Raw genomic sequence first — 19,309 nt, forward strand, 5'->3', positions numbered from 1 at the left:
AGGCTCACTAAATTCTGGTACAAGTAACGGTAAGTGATTTTTAAAAATATTAAAATCAGATAGGTTCAAACACAAATGAAAATGGTTACAGCTTCTAAATGTTAGATATATCCGCTTTAACTGAAAAATAATAATCTTCATCGGCAGAGATGGACATGGACAAGTAAATATATCAATTCTAGACTTGTACATTCATTTATTTCAATGGGTGCATGAATTTTCACAGATAAAGGAAAAATGATTTTTTTAAGATAATTTTTTTTTGCTTTACAAACTCTGCTTACATTATTAACATTTATTAAAATTTGCTTGTGGTTTATTCTATCATGTTTTTCAAAGTGCTAACTGTGGATTGTCAATATTGTCATTGGTACCCCTTTTCACTCGCTGAGGAAAAAAGATTTTTTGTGAATAATTATTTTAATTTTTTGGACAAATCCTTTGGAGACGTTTTTTGATGATCATTTTAAGAAAGTCATATATGGTTCAACAAAATCCACATGAACTAGGAAAATGGGTATCACTGGATTAATAATGAATCAACTGATGCTTCTATTTGGAGTACACAAAGTAATAACAATAATGTAGCTATACATTGTATATTTGTTGTCCAACAGATGATACAATGCCAGCTGGGTTACTTTAACATCATTTTTTATCTCGAGTTAGAAAATTTTATAAATTTTACAGAAAGATGAGGAATGGGAAACAACAGACAACATTAGAAGCTGATCTGATGGGGAACAACCATGGCAATATCTGTCATGACTCTACAGCCAAACAGTTTCACAACAGCAGTAGCTAAAAATGTTATTTCACTCTTTTGTCCTGGAATACCTCTCACATATTAAATTTTACAACATATATTTTCACTGGTAGGCTGGAAATAGTATCCCTAAAGATACTGCGACATTAGCTCATACAATGATACCTTTCCTTTTTTTTTTCTTTTTTTTTTATAAAGTTGATGATTTGTTAAGGGAAACACCAAAAATAATTTAGATCTAGATAAAAAGTAGAAGGTTTCTTTGGTTTTATTTATAGTGAAGATTCTGAGAATATTCTTTTTGAAATTCTGATGAGAGGGTTAGGAGGAATTGGGAAAATGTGTTCTTGCCCATCCCTACATAAATTGTTATGCAAATTTAAATATCATATTTCTCGTCCTGAATATGCATGAAATATTTGCCACTGGACGTTAAGCAACCAACAATCAATCAATCAATCTCATTTTTATTATTATCTAAAATAAACTAAAATCATACAGCACATCAACACACTTTTGTAGATTTTGCACTAAAATCAAATTTTTCTAAAAAAAATCTATTTTTTTTCAAATTTTCACAGAAAAATAAATATGCAAATCTATATTCAATGCATAATAACTATACACAATTTCATTTGTATCCTACCAATTTCTTAGCTTATGGTCACAAAAACTGTTGTAGGGCAGACACACCAATGTAACTATCTTTGCAATATTGTGTCTCTAATTTCTTAACTCCGCCATGGCCGGTCCCAAGCCCGGCTGAGAAAGGAGGAGGGATGGCTTTAAAGTATTCCCTAATGTGTACCACCATTTACATTTTCTTTACATTTTTACTTAAAATTACATCATTTAAAAATTAAAAAAACAGAACCAAACATTTTCAAAAAAGTAACTTCTTTTTGGTTGCCTTAAATGTTTGTAACATGTTTTTAGATAAAGAATTTATGCATTTCTACTGTCAAACACAGAAAATACTGTTCAAATAATATATATTTCTTTTCTAAAAATCCCTGAATAAAGCAAAATGTTATATATTTTCCATGTCAAATATAGCACATTAGCAACACCTTACTGTATACTTATAATTAGCCTGTTACAAGACATTGGTATACCACAAGTATAAGCCTTTGTCTAGATACTAGTCTGTTTGCTGGGTTGCTTCAATAAAATGGATGCATATTAAAGTTTTCAAACAAACAATAACCTTTCTAAAAATTATATTGTCAATAATTTTTTTGCTTCTTTTTCTATTTTTCAACCAGACCTTTTTCTTTGAAATGTTTTAACAACAATTGATATTTCAAGTATACGGAACTGGATAAATTTTTAATAAAATTTCTTAGTATCATTTTTGGCGATCTGTTTTTACTAATATTAAAGCCAAGTAAATTTTGGTTTTATCATTATATTCTACAATGATGAAAAATCTAGGCCCTATATCAAAACGGAGGTTCTAAATTTGAAAATGGCAGCTCATTTTTTAAACAGCTTTGAGCAAAGACTGTCATAATTGTTAATATCTAAGCATCAAATTAAGCAATTCCAGCAACTGAGTTTCCTATTCGAACCTTACTTAAGGGGAGATAGAGTTGATATGTTTATCTATGGTCATAGATACACCTTTTTATGCATACAAATGAAAAAAATACAAAATCTGGAACACATGACAAGTAACTCTTGTCAACTAAATTTGAGAACCTGGATGCAAAATATAGCATCTAGCATTCTCAAACAATATACTGGAGAGGAAACACATTCGAAATCAAAAACAATGTGGAAAGAAAAACCTGAGCACTGGCCCATAAATAAACCATTTTATGACACAAAAAACAAATCACAAGATGAACATGGCAAGTCCATATCAAATGAAGACCTCTTGAAATGTTTGCTTGATTGCTGCAAGCACAAAAATGTACAAATCAACTTCCTATACCACAAAGAAGTAGCTGCTTGGCAAGAAAACAGACGTGAACTACTTTATAAATTATATTTATTTCGCATGAATATGGAAAAAATTAAGATGTCTGTTAATAACATGATTTCCTATATGGATTCTGAGGAAATGAAAACAGGTCTGCAAAATATCAATGTCAGTCTTACTACAGAAACAGACATAACTAGAAGCCGCTGTAAAGGCCAGTCTGAAATAATAACTGAAATTACTCGCAATCTTGCCACAATACTATGTAAAATTATCAAAGGAAAAGATCCGGAAGCAAAATGTGATGGTATTTGGACATCTCCTCCTGAAAACTGGCCTTCAGCAGTTCCATTTTATAGTCCACACAACAGAGGAAAATGCAAACAGACTGGCTCCGATAAGGAACTTGTTTTGACTCTGATTCAAAATCCAAAAGCCATTATTCCTCAAAAATATCAGTCTCTAGTTGCAACTTTTCAACAGGTTGTAAATGCAAATAATTCAAAGGAAGTGAAAAAGCACAAAGAAATATTGTGTAGAATTTATACCATACAGAATAATATTTCAATCATTGACAATGCACTGAAGACTATGCATGAACATGAACTATTTACACTGAATATACACAACATTTTAAACCAATGGTGGACAACACAAAATCTTGATAGTCAAAGTGATGATATCTTGAAGAATTCTGCAATAATTTCAGACAATAGACAGGCTATTCAAATACAAATTACAGAGACATCTTACAAAATTGGCTTCAAAGCAAATGATCTGGAGGAGAATACAAAGTCACATATATTTTACAACATTACCTCCCCAACACAAAAATCTTGTCCACAAACAATCTGCAGCAGTTCATCTACAAGTTCAGCAACCAATGAACATAATCTGGAAACACTTAATAATGACAGTGAATTTCCAAGCTGCTCAAAACACAGTAATTTTGAACATTGTAAAGATCAGGCAATTTTAATAAAAGGACGATCTAAACACAGTCAAACACAAGAATCCAGACAACATCTAAGTGAAAACTTTGAAAGCAGCAAACAAGAGCCAGTCATAACTATAGAAAATGATGATATATCTCTAAATTCAAAGCAGACAAGGGGAAAAGTAAGTATGGATCTAAACACATGAAACATAAAATAAAAATAATAAAATTAATAGGATTCCCATTGAAATATGGGAGAAACACATATCTCTTGTTCTATAATTATGGGGCAAAAACATTGCAAAAATTTCTGAATTTACATAAGCCATGTTAGCTTGATTAGCACTTTGCAAGATTATTTGCCTACATGAACAAGATGAAGAAATATGCAATCAACTGAACACTTGTAAATATAAATTGATCTACCGGAATTAATAAGGTCTTTGAATTTCCATAGGCGGATCCAGGGGGGGCCCTGAGGGGCCTGGGCCCCCCTTTCATGGGAAAAATTTGGTTGATTATATAGGGAATCATTGAAGCATGACTGGAGCGGGCCCCCCCTTGGGAAAAGTTCTGGATCCGCCACTGATTTCCTATATACTGCATGTATAGCAGTTATTTTTGCAGTTGTAAAATTTCATGATTTTCATTGGAATAAGGTATATAAAATATTTAGGTGGATTCAAAACTTGTAGCAATACCTTTGCATGTGCACTTTAAAATGGCGGAATTTAATTTGGTGATTTTAATCTATCTGCAAAAATAAGCGAATATTTATACAACGCTGGAAATCACCCGCTATAAGGTATATGGATTGGTTTCCCAGCCATGAATAGTTTAATAAAAAATAAACTTCTATTACAGAAAAGAAAACATCCAAAAGATGAAGAGCTACAGTCTGAAATAAAAAAACCAACATTATCAACTGACAATGATTGCAACACACAGGTACAATTTGTGGAATTTCTTAAAATGTAATTTACACATTCAACATAAGATCACTTGACCATCAACCATTAACATAAATGAATATACCTACTATATTTTACAGTAGGATCTTGTCTACTTTATAAACTATCTTCCACTACTGAATTTTCCAGGAAAAAATTGAAATCACAAAACAAATATTTACTCACATTGTCGTTTGACATGATTTTCTATGAAGGATCCAAGGTCCACTTGGAAAGTACCTTCATAAATAGGGAAGTTGAAAACTCATCAATTGTTCCTTAGTGTAAAAAGGTGTCATTATTATGTTATGAAATTCCACAAAATAAAAAAAAGAAAAAAAAGCAGACAAAAAAATTCCTCAGGAAAAGAAAGGGAAAAAAAGAACATCTTCAAAGATTAACAATTTTCATAATTATAATTTTTCTTTGTGGACAATAAGGACCATTTTAAGGACATCAGGCAATTGTTAATTCCCATAAAAGTAGCCACATGTTTTTCAAGTTCTACTCTTTTTCAGACTTTTTTTAGTGAAATGCAGCAATCAGAGCAATCATCCATAAGACAAGACAACATTGAATTAAAAGACAGTGGAAAGTGGTTGTTTACAAATTTAGGCATAACAGACGCTGATTTATCAACAAGTATATCAACTTTTTCGCAAGAGGTCAACTTAAACTCTTTGTCTAGTGCTGACTATTGTTTAAGTGATCAGCTAGAAGTATTACTGACAGACATGGTTGGTTATGAATCAGGCAAAAACTCGAATACCGAAGAACTTTTATCAAGAGGCCAGGACAAAGAGTGAATTGTAACACTAAACACGTTATGTAATTCAAGAAATTATTTTTACAATTTTCAGTAATTTCAGGTTTTAAATAGAGAATTTAATCTTATCATCTCAATTAAGAAAATTATCCTGCACAAATTTTATTGTTAAAGATAAAGGGGTATTAAAAAAAACAAAAGATGAAGAAGAAACAACACAACCATAGCAACATCAAAAACAAAGATAACATAAAAATTGCAATAGTGATATTTTCAAAATAACATAGTAAACACAAAACTTATAATTGACTGAAAAAACACTGGAGTGAACTGAGTTGTTCCAGAAAGGTAATCAGTGACTGCTCAACTACTGGCAACTACTGTGTTGCCATTGACAAGTAAAATTACCATTAAAAAAGATCCCCATTGGGTTTAGTGTGAAGCTACTGGTACATATATGTTACATGCCAAAGAATAAGGCTTTTTGTGTTTAGAGAACACATGACTTGAAATTTACATTTCAATGAATTTACACCTCACACAAATAGCTTTATTTTCTGTGCATAATCATTTGCAGTCTGTTCTCCTCACACAAAAAAAAGACAGGGTGGAAACATGAGACAAGTAAATTCTCTATTTATAACCTCTACCAGTGCTCTTATATTTTCTGTTCCATCCAGTATAATTGGCCATTCAAAAAAAAAATCTTAGTTTCTTTTGAAGCACTCAAAATTTTACAGTAGAAATAAATGATAATGTAAAACAGTAAAGAGATTTTCTTTTTCTCTTCAACTTTTAATATGATATAATTCTTTATTTGTATACAGGGCATTCTCAATTTTATATATACATACAGAAATAATAATATTTATTTAAACTACAAGTTTTTATCTGATGCAAACTATATATTGGTTTCAAACAAAGTTATAATGTCCTCTATTTCTTTTCAGAGCAATTGAAAATCATAAAATGAACTGCAAAAGCATTCAAAAGAAAATTCAAATTCAAAATGCCTTAGAAACGTTTTTTTTTTTTTTTAATGGCCTTATGAGACATGCACTTGGCTACTGGATCTTCCTTTATATTTTCTTTTTTAATCAAAAGCTAATTTTGACATTTTGAGAATAAATCTTAGAGTGATTTAAGTTATTCACTAATTTATCACTCTTAAGATTTATTCTCAAAATGTCAAAATGACATCTTCATAGAAACTGCCTTCACACTTAACTTTTGAGTCCACAAGCAAAAAGCTTAATGTTTTGAAAATTTCAATTGGATTCTTTCTGTTGGCTTGTAGAGCAGAATTTAACAAGCCCAAAAGCAATTTTACAAGCCAATACAGCAGGACTTGTGGTTAAGCGTGAAGACTGTTAAGAAAGACAATTACACAGTCAACAGAAAAGGTTTAACATTTTATCATGAAGCTTTGATAATATAAGAAAACAAACTGATGGTCCAGTAGTGAAATGCAATGTATCTTAATACTTTGCACATTGTGCAAGTATTCATATATATATTAATGCATTTATGTATTGTAATAAATGATATCTAAATGTTGAGTGTATTTACTGTTTTCCACTAATACCCCAAAATATTTGTCGAAAGGAAGTTGATATAAAGATTACATCACAGGATGGAAGAAGTCTGACAAGAGGCATTATCTTGTACTTGTAATTATGAAAATAGTTAATTTCTTAAAGAGTGCACACACTGAAATGTCTCGCCTTCTTTACTAATCATTGATATTATGTTGATAGTCCTGAATATAAAGCTTTATTACCACTGTCACATAAACTTTACATTAACCAAGAAAACTAAACATTGACCAATGAACCATGAAAATGAAGTCAAGGTCAGATTGTCACAGAATAAAAGTTCCTTCATAATATAAGTTCCAAATGGAAACAATATTCTGGAATATTATTTCCACTGGAATAAATATTACAGTAGATGTTCCAAACGGAATAAATGGTATAGAATATTTGTTCCATCAGGAACAGATATTATGACATTGTTTATAACAAAGTTTCCATTGGAACTTCTGTTAGGTGTAACAAATATACGTTGACAAGATGAACCATGCCAGGCAGGCATGTACAGCAAACAATTCTTCTATACAACAAATATGGTTGATCTATTGCCTATAGTTTAAGAAAAACAAACCAAAACACAAAAACTTAACACTGAGCAACGAACCATGAAAATAAGGTCAAGGTCATATAAAATGCCATATATATATATATGCCAGCTAGACATATACACCTTACAATCATTCCATACACGAAATATAGTAGACCTTTGCATACAGTATAGAAAAACAGACCAAAACTTAACTTTCAAGGTCAGATGACACCTGCCAGTTGAACATGTACACCTCACAGTCCTTCAACACTGAATATACTAGACTTATTGCTTATAGTATCTGAGATATGGACTTGACCACCAAAACTTAACCTTGTTCACTGATCCATGAAATGAGGTTGAGGTAAAGTGAAAGCTGTCTGACGGGCATTGTGTATGTAACAATGTTTTAGATTTTAACGAGAGAAATTTATGTATTACTGAAAAATTATTACACCAGGGTTTTCGATATCACAAACTAGTCAAAACATTTACTAAATTTTATCATCGGTATAAGGACATCATTCGTAAATATAGCTCAACATGCAGACTTCTTATACCTTCAGGTATTTCACATCCAATTTTTTATGGAAATATTCTTTATAAAGCACAAAGGTGTCAGTATTCACCTCAAAAACTAACAAAACCTTTGAATAGACTTATTAAGAAGGGATATAGTTACGATACTGTTGTCAGGTCATTAAAGATTGCATGTTTTGGCGTTAATATTGATTCACTTATAGGGTCTTTACATCAAAAACCAGTTGTTGGCATGACACGGGTTATGTTCTTCTCATATATGTTATGATGGTATGATACTAAACCCCTAACGGGAAGGATTGTGCCTGATGTTCATATGATGAAATCATAATCTTTCAGTCAGTTTAATTGAAGTCTGGAGCTGGCATGTCAGTTAACTGCTAGTAGTCTGTTGTTATTTATGTATTATTGTCATTTTGTTTATTTTCTTTTGTGACATCTTCTGACATCAGACTCGGACTTCTCTTGAACTGAATTTAAATGTGCGTATTGTTATGCGTTTACTTTTCTACATTGGCTAGAGGTATAGGGGGAGGGTTGAGATCTCAGGAGCCTCTGGCCTTTGTTAGTCTTGTATTATTCTAATTTTAGTTTCTTGTGTACAATTTGGAAATTAGTATGGCGTTCATTATCACTGAACTAGTATATATTTGTTTAGGGGCCAGCTGAAGGACGCCTCCGGTTGCGGGAATTTCTCGCTACATTGAAGACCTGTTGGTGACCTTCTGATGTTGTTTTTTTCTATGGTCGGGTTGTTGTCTCTTTGGCACATTCCCCATTTCCATTCTCAATTTTATGAGGATCTTGCAAGGTACGCACATATAGTTATCCTATTAATAATATTAAAAGAGAATTTAACATTACAAAAAATCTTTAACTTTTTTTCAAGTAGTCACTGAACCATGAAAATGAGGTCAAGGTCATTGGACATGTGACTGACAGAAACTTCGTAACATGAGGCATCGATATACAAAGTATGAAGCATCCAGGTCTTTCACCTTCTAAACTATAAAGCTTTTATGAAGTTAGCTAACGCCACCGCCGTAGCCGCCGCTGGATCACTATCCCTATGATAAGCTTTCTGTGACAAAAGTCGCAGGCTCGACAAAAATGTTGCATATGTTTTTTTTTTATAACCAAATGGATAGTTTGCATTATGAAACTTTTGTACATATACATTTTTCTGAAGAAAATTCTTTAACTTGTCCACATTTAGAAGAAGTTTACTTTTTTTTAATTGCTTGCTTCCAGGAAGCAATTCGTCAACATATATTCTGTATGCAAAGTGACCTAAGCGTGACCCTTCTCGTAAAAATCTGGTGATCGCAATTAGCATGGATCTGTCATTAAAATAAACAATTATCTGATTGTACATGTTAAACATGTGCTCAATATCCATGCTTCTTTGTTGACTGTTTACAATAAGGAGGCAATCGGTAAACTACTGCTTCAAAACACAACAATTAAGCTGCTGCCATTTTTTACAGACAAAGAGAAAAAAAAATGATGATTACCGGTATACAATATATTTGTGAAAAAAATGATGAAATTGTGCACAAAATACTAAGTTTGTGATATATACATGCAATGGTTCAAGAATTGGATAAACATTATTTTTCACCAGTCACTTGTTTTATATGAATTTAACTGCTAAAAACATATTTGATTTTTCCGTCCTTAAAGGGGCACTAGCTGTCAAATTCATTGTAACCGATTTGACTCAAGTTCTCATATTTGGTTTATAACAATGTAAAACATTTATCCAAACTATCAAAAGTCTAAAATAAACAGTTTACAGAGCATGGGGTAGATAATATATATAGGTTCGTTTCGTGTGTATTTTGTCCAGACGCCATCTAATTAACTATCGATTTGACCTCAGATGACCATATAAGCGATGTAAACAAAAATAAAGATACGAATAGATTAAACCAACACGTGCAATTGCATTTGTATAGGTCTGTTTGATTTTATTTTATAGATTAAAAATAGATGCTTTTCATTGTTTTTAACCATAAAAGAATGATTTTATGTGCATCGAATTAGTAATCAAATGATTTACCGTAGTTTCACTTTCATTGTTGACATTCTTTTTCTTTAAATAACCAGTACACGTACAATGCATGCGTTGTCAATCTCTAGCTAGGGGTTAACTTGAAGTTCACATGAATACCGGTTAGAATGATGATGACGTTTTCACTTGCAAGTGAATCAGTCAAAAATTATGTTTAATCGCTTATTTCAACAAAATTAAAGGAAATTGATTGCTAAAAGCAAATTATTATTTCATTATTCCAATTTAATTAATGATTGATCTAAAAAAAATCATACTTTATTTTTTTATATATATCGTAGCTAGTGCCCCTTTAAATGCATCTCTTGCGTTTGACACCTTCCTTTGAAGTATATAATATTTATAGAACTTTGATAAATCGTACGTCAGTTGATTAGTAATCACGTTGATTCTGTTAAACTGACTGTTTTATATACTTTGAATGTTAGAAAAGATGGAATGGTCTCTTCTGATACTCAAATAAGTTAAAGATAACCCATGCTTTGAAAATTTTAGGGGGGGCATGCCCGCCACGCCCCCGCCTAAATCCTCCCCTGGTATTCATACATTTTGTATGCAGTTTTTCTGCATCTCAAATGTAAATCTTTATACCAATACTTTAAAAGGTCAGTCAGGTCCCATTGTATTAACATATCATTATGTCCCTTACTACTCTGGAGTATTCACCATGCAGTTCATAAATTGCCATTAAAGTATATATATTCATATTGATATCAGTGAATCTACAAATAATTTAATTGCTTTGGCCTTAATATGGTTAACTCAACAAGGAAGCTAAAATTATAGTTTTTAACTGGATTTCCAAATCTATTTTTAAACTATTTTAATCAAGGTAAAGGTACAGCACAGGTATCTCATGAAATAAAAACAAAGATAATGTATCCAATTAAGATAAGTGGTAAATGTTAATAATGTTTATATTGAAACTAAATTCTCACACCAAGTTTTTAGACAAAAGTTACCAAAGAAGTTTAATGTTGCACCAATAACATTTATATACCCCTTCAGACCTGAATTTCATCTTACATTACTGGCAAACCACCAGAAGAATGCATATTTATAGCTACAATTTACAATATTTTTCATTTGTTGAATTGGCTGTCCTTCAAGGCACACTGAATTGAAATACAGGTAAAGGTAAGTAATTCTTAAATCTAATTGTCAAGAGGTGTTTATTTCTAAAAAGAAACTTGCTTTTGGTCTTTAGATCACATTGTGTTTCAGAATTTTTTTCAAATCAAAACAATTATCATTTTTATCATTTTTATAGATATAAGCCTTTAATCTAAGTATTTTATTTCTAAACACATCTGTTGTTTTGCAGAAGGGGCATTTAGTTTTTATACTAAACTTAAAGTGAGAATATTTTTTTTTTTTTAAAGTGACAAGGGAGAAATTATTTGATCTTTTCATCAGCAATCATGGTTAATTTTTCATTTGCTATGTCACCACTCTTATTACCATATAGCTTGCATCTAAACTTAGTTCAACTCCGCCAAGGCCGGTCCCAAGCCCGGCTGAAAAAGGAGGAGGGTTAGGAATAAGATGTGATCTTATCTTGTAAAATGAAATTTCCTTGCTTGATTGCTTAAATACGATTTGTAGGCCAATTAAAGTTCTTGACACTAAACTTTTGTAAATTGTAATCATTTTTTTTTTATTTACAACTTCGTAATCAATTTTTCACTGAATTTCTTTTTTTTGCAACATATTCAATAAATGTAAATTTGTGTCCCAAAATAATATTTTCAACTCAAAAATTTTCAAGACATTTAGGTTCAAAACCAAATAAAAATTTTCATTTTCTTTTCCCCTTGTCATAAGTTGTATTGTTCTTATTCTTTTCTGACAATACAACTACTGAATTGTCACGGAATACTGATTATTTGAAAAATCTTTTAGACACTACATCTTGATAAATAAAAAGTTATTATGGTTTAAAAAAATAAACAAGTCTCAAACATTGTAAACCTTTGCACTTGTTCTGGAATTAAATGGCTAAAATACTGTTGTCTGCTGATTATGTCTAAATATATTAATAATATGCCTTCGGGCAGCCCCATTTTTGGAAATTTGGTTAATTTAATAGGAAATCACTGAAGCATGACTTGAACGGGCCCCTTCTTAGAGAAGTCAGTGGAACCCCAAACACCTTATGATAATTTCAGGATCCGCCACTGTAATCAAGAGACTTAAATAGGTAACTGTCATATTCACTTTTGAGCTTTGAATCAATGAAATGTATGAATTCCAAAGGAGCTTTAATTTTGAGAACTCCATTTTAAAGTAGAAGCCAATGGTTTAAAGACATGAGAAGCTTTGAAGTAAATAAAGAATATGTATTAGCATTCAAATTAAGCAATCACAGCAGCTAAGTCTACCAAATCAATCATAACTAAGTGTCAGTTGGAAATAGAGATATTAAAGTTGATGCCCTGTGTAGGGTGAGTGCCACATTCTCTGTACAGTAAAAAGCCTCTCTGAGGGGTCTATAGGTGGCCTGATGCAATTCAAAATTTCTGATCTTACCAAAAAAACTTTAATTTTACAGTGAAATTCAATTTTCCTGCCCTCAAACCAAGTTAACCAACCTAAGTTGAACCTAAACTATCAGATAAATTGTAAATATACATGTTCTCAACCTGTATATATGCTGGAAATAGAGATATAACTAGAATTAAGTAAGCAAATTATTCAATTAATCAATCCATTAACCAATCAAGCAAGCAAACTATTCAATTAATCAATAGATTAATCAATCAAGCAAGCAAATTATTCAATTAATCGATTAATCAATCAAGCAAGCAAATTATTCAATTAATCAATCGATTAATCAAGCAAGCAAACTATTTAATTAGTCAATCGATTAATCAATCAATCAAGCAAATTATTCAATTAATCAATCAAGCAAGCAAATTATTCAATTAATCAATTGATTAATCAATCAAACAAGCAAATTATTCAATTAGTCAATCGATTAATCAATCAAGCAAGCAAATTATTCAATTAATCAATCGATTAATCAATCAAGCAAGCAATCAATAATAATTCGCATTTTGGTAAATATGATATCTTTCTGTTTATCAATCTACTTTAAAAAAATATATAATCCTCATTTTAAAAAAACACTTATGATGGCACACCTTAATCTGACCAAAGTATTGTATTGTGACATTTCGTGGATGCACAATATTATGTCTAATATTTTACTCCATTATACTGGACGGGAAACACATTCAAAACCCAAAAGGATGTGGAAAGATAAACCTGAGCACTGGCCACTAAATAAACCATTTTATGACCCAAAAAACAAATCACAAGATGGACAAGGAAAGTCTATATCAAATGAAGACCTCTTGAAAAGTTTGCTTGATTGCTGCAAGCACAAAAATATACAAATCAACTACCTATACCAGAAAGAGGTAGATGCATGCCAAGAAAAAAGACGTGAACTGCTTTACAAGTTGTATATATTTCGAAGGAACAAAGAGAAGATCCAATTAGCCATTCAAAACATGCTGTTTTGTAAAGATTTTGGAGAAATAAAAGCAGCTTTGAAAAATATTAATGTTAGTCTCACTATGGATAAAATAGAAACAGACTTTATCAAGATTCGGTGCAAAGGGCAATCTGAAGTCATTACTGAAATTACACGCAATCTTGCCACCATTCTGTGTAAAATTATTAAAGGAAAAGATCCAGAAGCAAAATGTGATGGTATTTGGAAGTCTCCTCCTGAAAACTGGCCTTCAGCAGTTCCGTTTTATAGTCCACACAACAGAGGAAAATGTAAACAGACTGGCTCAGATAAGGAGCTTGTTATGACTCTGATTCAAAATCCAAAAGCCATAATTCCTCAGAAATTTCAGTCTCTAGTTGCAACTTTTCAAAAAGTTGTAAATTCAAATGATTCTAGGGAAGCAAAAAAGCATAAAGAAACATTGTGTACAATTTATAATATTCAGAATAATATATCAATCATTGACAATGCACTGATGACTATGCATGAACATGGACTATTTACACTGAATATACACAGCATTTTAAACCAATGGTGGACAACACAAACTCTTGATAGTCAAAGTGATGAAATCTTGAAGAATTCTGCAATAATTTCAGACAATAGACAGGCTATTCAAATACAAATTACAGAGACATCTTACAAAATTGGCTTCAAAGCAAATGATCTGGAGGAGTCAAAGTCACATGTATTTTACAACATTTCCTCCCAAACACAAAAATCTAGTCCACAAACAATCGGCAGCAGTTCATCAACAAGTTCTGCAACCAATGAACATAATCTGGAAACACTTAATAATCACAGTGTGTTTCCAAGCTGCTCAAAATACAGTGATTTTGAACATTGTAAAAATCAGGCAATTTTAACAAAAGAACAATCTAAAAACGGTCAAACACAAGAATCCAGACAACATCTAAGTGAAAACTTTGGAAGCAGCAAAGATGAGCCAGTCTGATTTCTATAGAAAATGATATTACATCTCTAAATTCAAAGCAGACAAGGGGAAAAGTAAGTATAGACCTTAACAGACATGGCCATGGATATGAAACATACAATAAGAATAAGGAAAATTGTTAGGATTTCCATTGAGACAACTATCAACAGACCAAAAGAGAAAGATCTGAACAAGAGGTTTTGTACAGCTTTCAACAATGAGTAAAACCAATTTATACCTTATACAATGTTATAATGAGCTATAGAAGTTGTGAAAAATTGAAAAACAATTTCAAACGTGAAAACAAAATGAAAAACAGACTTAAGCAATTTTAGATTATAATTACATTTACATTTCAAATTCCAAATAATTTTAACTTTTAACGAAAGCTCCATTTGGAGCTAATGTGTTTAGAGACTACTTATGTCAGTACACGTTTCCTATATTGCCTAATTATGAAACAATAGTATTTTAAAAATAGAATACAGAACATCTGTAAAAATGCAATTGTTAAATTACTGGACGCAAATGCAACATTAGTTATTGTGATTTCAAGAAATATGGGAGCAACACCTATCTCAAGTGTGCCAATTTATGCAATGAATAAAAACATTGCAAAAATTTCTCAATTTACTTTTAGTACTTTGCAATATTATTTGCCTACATGATTATAGATATGCAATCAACTGAACACTTGTAATTATAAATTAAAATATCAATAAGTTCTTCTATTTCCTATAAATATATCAAGATTCTTTATTTCTCAAACACCATATAGATACAATGGCACAAAGAAGTTCATCTAAAGTTATAACATACCCTTAACATATAAGCATAAACAGACATGACAAGATGAGATGATAAAAAATAATAATAAAATAAATGTATGGATCTGTTTCCAAGTCATGAATACTATATATAATAACAAAATTTAAACTTTATCTTTTACAGAAAAGAAAGCATTCACAAGACGAAGAGCTACTGTTTGGAATAAAAATACCAACTTTATCGACTGACCAAAATTATAACACAAAGGTACCATGAATATGTAAACAAAGCTCTCAAAACCATTAGTGGATTTTTTTATCATGTAATTTATACATTCAACACTTGCCATCAACAAATAACATAAATGAATGTACCTACTATATTTTATAAACTGGTCCGCCGTTCTATCTAAAGCTTCACACCGAAGGAACGGGTTGGAGCTATTGTCACATTGGCATTAATTGGATGAGTCTTACAAATTCAACGATTCGCTAATAAAATTGGCCAATTAAAGTGATAGGAAATTGACCTCAAATGTTAATACTGCGATGCCGCAAAATAAACAAGTATCTGTTAATTTAACCCATGGTAGTAGCGCAGATAAATGACCAATGAGCGTGTTAACATGTTCTTGACAAACTGAGACGGCATCTTTTATTCCCTTTAGAACTCAGTAGGGTAATAAATGTGCTAATTTTTCTTTGATTTGCTATCAGTATAATACATAATTAAACATAGCCCATGATGTACTAGTCTCGTCTAATTATTAAATCCCGTGGTCAGAATTCTGACCACGGGATTTAGGCCATACCTGTTGTCAGTGTAGCGATTAGTGAACACAACAGGGGTCCAGTTTACTATATTTTACAGCTGGATCTTTCTACTTTATAAACTATCTTCCATTAGTGAATTTTCTAGGAAAAATTGCAATCACAAAACAAATCTTTACTCACATTGTAGTTTGACATGTTTTTTCCAAAAAAGACCAAAGGTCAACAGGGAAAGTTCATTCACTAAAAAGGAAATCGAAAACTCATCTACTGTTCCTAATTAGTACATGTAAATAAGTGTCGTCATTGTGGAATTCAACAAAAATAAAAAAACAGACAACAAATTCCCAATATTCAAGAGAATAGAAAGGGACAAAAAATTACATCTTCAAAAATTCAAAATTTTCATGATTAGACAGCAACCATTTGATTTTCTAGGGGGGGGGGGGGGGGGGGGGGGGTGGGGGGCTATGGATTTTTTTGGAAAAAAAGTTTGTTTCCAGTTTTTGGAGAAAAAAATAATTTGTTTTTGACCCTGAGAAAAAAAAATTGTTTGTTTCACCCTCAGCTGCCACTATATGTAATGCTAAAATTGAAAGAAAAAAATTGTTTTCGACTTGTCGCCAAAAAAATAGATTGTCTTTCCCTGAAGGCGAAAAAAAAAGTTTGTCCAGAAAAAAAATCCAGAAAATCAAATGGTTGGTGCCTTATTCATAATTATATTTTTTCTTTGTTGACAATAAGGGCCATTTTAAGGGAAATCATACCAATCTATTGACCACAAATTCGACATTATTATCTTTTTTCAATTTATAATCTATTTTCAGACTGATGAAATTAGTGAAAAGCAGCAATCAGAGCAACTACCAATCAGAAGTCAAGACAACATTGAATTACAAAACGGCGAAAAGTGGCTGTTTACAAATTTAGGCTTTACCGATGCTGATTTATCAACAAGTATAGCCACCTTATTGCAGGAGGTCAACTTAAACATTTTGTCTAGTGATGACAAATGTTTTAGTGATCAGCTAGAAGTTTCATCAACAGACATAGTTAGTTATGAATCGGGCAAAAACTCAAATACAGAAGAACTTTTATCAAGAGGTCATGACAAAGAGTGAATAATAACACTTACAACAGATTATTTTTGCAATTTTCAATAATTTTAGGTTTTAAATAGAGAATTTTAATCTTATCATCTAAAATAAGAAAATACCCTGCATATTTTTCATTGTTAAAGACATAAGGGGTATTCAAAAATCCAAAAGATGAAAAAGAAACAACACAACCATAGCAAAATCGAAAAAAAAACCCAAAAAACAAACAAAGATAAGATAAACACTGCAACAATACTTATAATCTACAAAATAACATATTCAGAAAACTATTGCCAGTTTTGGCTGCATATTTAAAGATCTTTAAAGCTCTGAACTGAACTCAGTTGTTCCGGAAAGGTGATCAGTGACTGTTCAACTAAAACCAACTGTTGTGTTGCTATTGAAAAGTAAAATTACCATTGGGTTTATTGTGAATCTACATATTGCATGATAAGAAAACAAATGATGCCAAAGAATAATGCTGTGTGTGCTTAGAGTGAACACATGACTTGAAAAATTACATTTCAACGAATTATAAACCTCGCACAGAAAGCTTTAATTTTAGTGCAAAATTGTTTGTAGTCTGTTTTCCTTACGAAAAAATCTGACAAGGTGGAAACATGACACAAGTAAATTCTCTATTTATAACCTCTACCAGTGCTCTTATTTCTGTTCCATCCAGTATATGATATCATCGGTCAATTATAGGCTATTCCAAAAAAAATCTTGTTTCTTTTCTAGCACTCAAAATGTTACAACAGAAAATAATATTTGTAAAGCAATTTTTTTTCAACTTTGAATATCATGAACTTTTTTTAATTTGTGCACAGAGCATCTTTATAAAGTGAAATAGTTTTTTTATTTTATTTCGGCTACTAGTATATATGTTTTATCTAATGCAATTCATATGTGTTTCAAAAAAAAATTACAATAACCTCTATTTCTTTTCAAAACAATCAATGAAATGTTTACAAAACTCCACCAACAATTATCATCAAATGAAAGTTAAAATCCAAAAATATTTATTTTGAATGGCCTTATTGATCCATCATGCGTTTGGCTACTGGATCTTCCTTTAGTTTTGTTTTTTTCAACTGATTTTGGAATGAACATGATGAATTTGGTAGTTCAGGATAACTATCTCAGAGGAATAAGTGGCTCACTATAATCTTCATGACATCTATGTAGTCGACAGGGAACATTTCTAAATGAAAATGAAAGAAAACTGACGGAAAATCCAGTAGTCTAATGCATGAACTTTTGTGTTTTAATACTAAGCACATTGTGCAAGTATTCATATATTTTAATAAATGATATTATAATTTTGGGTGTGTTTATCGTTTTTCACTTACAAGAGAAGATTTTAAAAGGAAGTTAATGTTAAGATTACATCATATTATGGACGAGATTATATATTACATAAGAGAAATAAGCTTGTTCCTGAAAGTTTATAATTAGAAAAATTCTTGAAACCTTTAACAAGAATGTATATGCTGAAATGTGTCTTCTTCTTTACAGTACAACTTTCAAATTCATTATCATGAATCCAAGAAAATGAGGTCAAGGTCAGATAAACCAAACTGGAAATACATGTTCACCTTACAATCATTCCATATACAAATATGCTTTAAATTTAGTTGACCTATTGCACATCTTAGAAGCAAACTTAACAATGAAAACTTAACATTGATCAATGAACCGTTAAAATGAGACCAAGGTACTCAACATTGAGCAATGAACTGTTAATATGAGGTCATGGTCAAATAATACATGCCGAAATGATATGACTACCTCGTAAAATATTTTCATTCACCAAATATTGTTGACCTATTGTATACAGTATAAGAAAAACAGACCAAAACACAAAAACTAAACTATTAACAATTGAACCATTAAAATTAGGTCAAGGTCAGATGACACCTGCAGTTGCCAGTAGGACATGTGCACCTAATAATTATTCCATACAACAAATATAGTAGATCTATTGCTTACAGTATCATAGATGTACTTGACCACAAAGAGTTAACCTTGTTCACTAATCCATGAAATGAGATTGAGGTCAAACGAAAACTGTCTGACCGCAATAGGACTATGCATGGTTTGCACATAACAAATATATTTATCCTGTTATAAATAATAAGA

General features: G+C 31.2%; 2 protein-coding genes across 3 annotated transcripts in view; one reads left to right on the forward strand and one right to left on the reverse strand.

Annotated features, from left to right (window-relative positions):
- Positions 1 to 19,309, reverse strand: part of LOC139489275 (RUN and FYVE domain-containing protein 2-like) — an 88,716-nt gene that overhangs the window by 55,963 nt on the left and 13,444 nt on the right. The window lies entirely within an intron of this gene.
- On the forward strand, positions 2,210 to 18,492 carry LOC139489243 (uncharacterized). The gene is made up of 3 exons (XM_071275479.1): positions 2,210 to 3,809; positions 15,484 to 15,567; positions 16,898 to 18,492. The coding sequence occupies exons 1-3, from the start codon at positions 2,364 to 2,366 to the stop codon at positions 17,189 to 17,191; spliced, it is 1,824 nt and encodes a 607-aa protein (XP_071131580.1). The 5' UTR covers positions 2,210 to 2,363; the 3' UTR covers positions 17,192 to 18,492.

This window comes from Mytilus edulis, chromosome 9 (genome assembly GCF_963676685.1).
Source record: "Mytilus edulis chromosome 9, xbMytEdul2.2, whole genome shotgun sequence".
Lineage (NCBI taxonomy): Eukaryota > Metazoa > Mollusca > Bivalvia > Mytilida > Mytilidae > Mytilus > Mytilus edulis.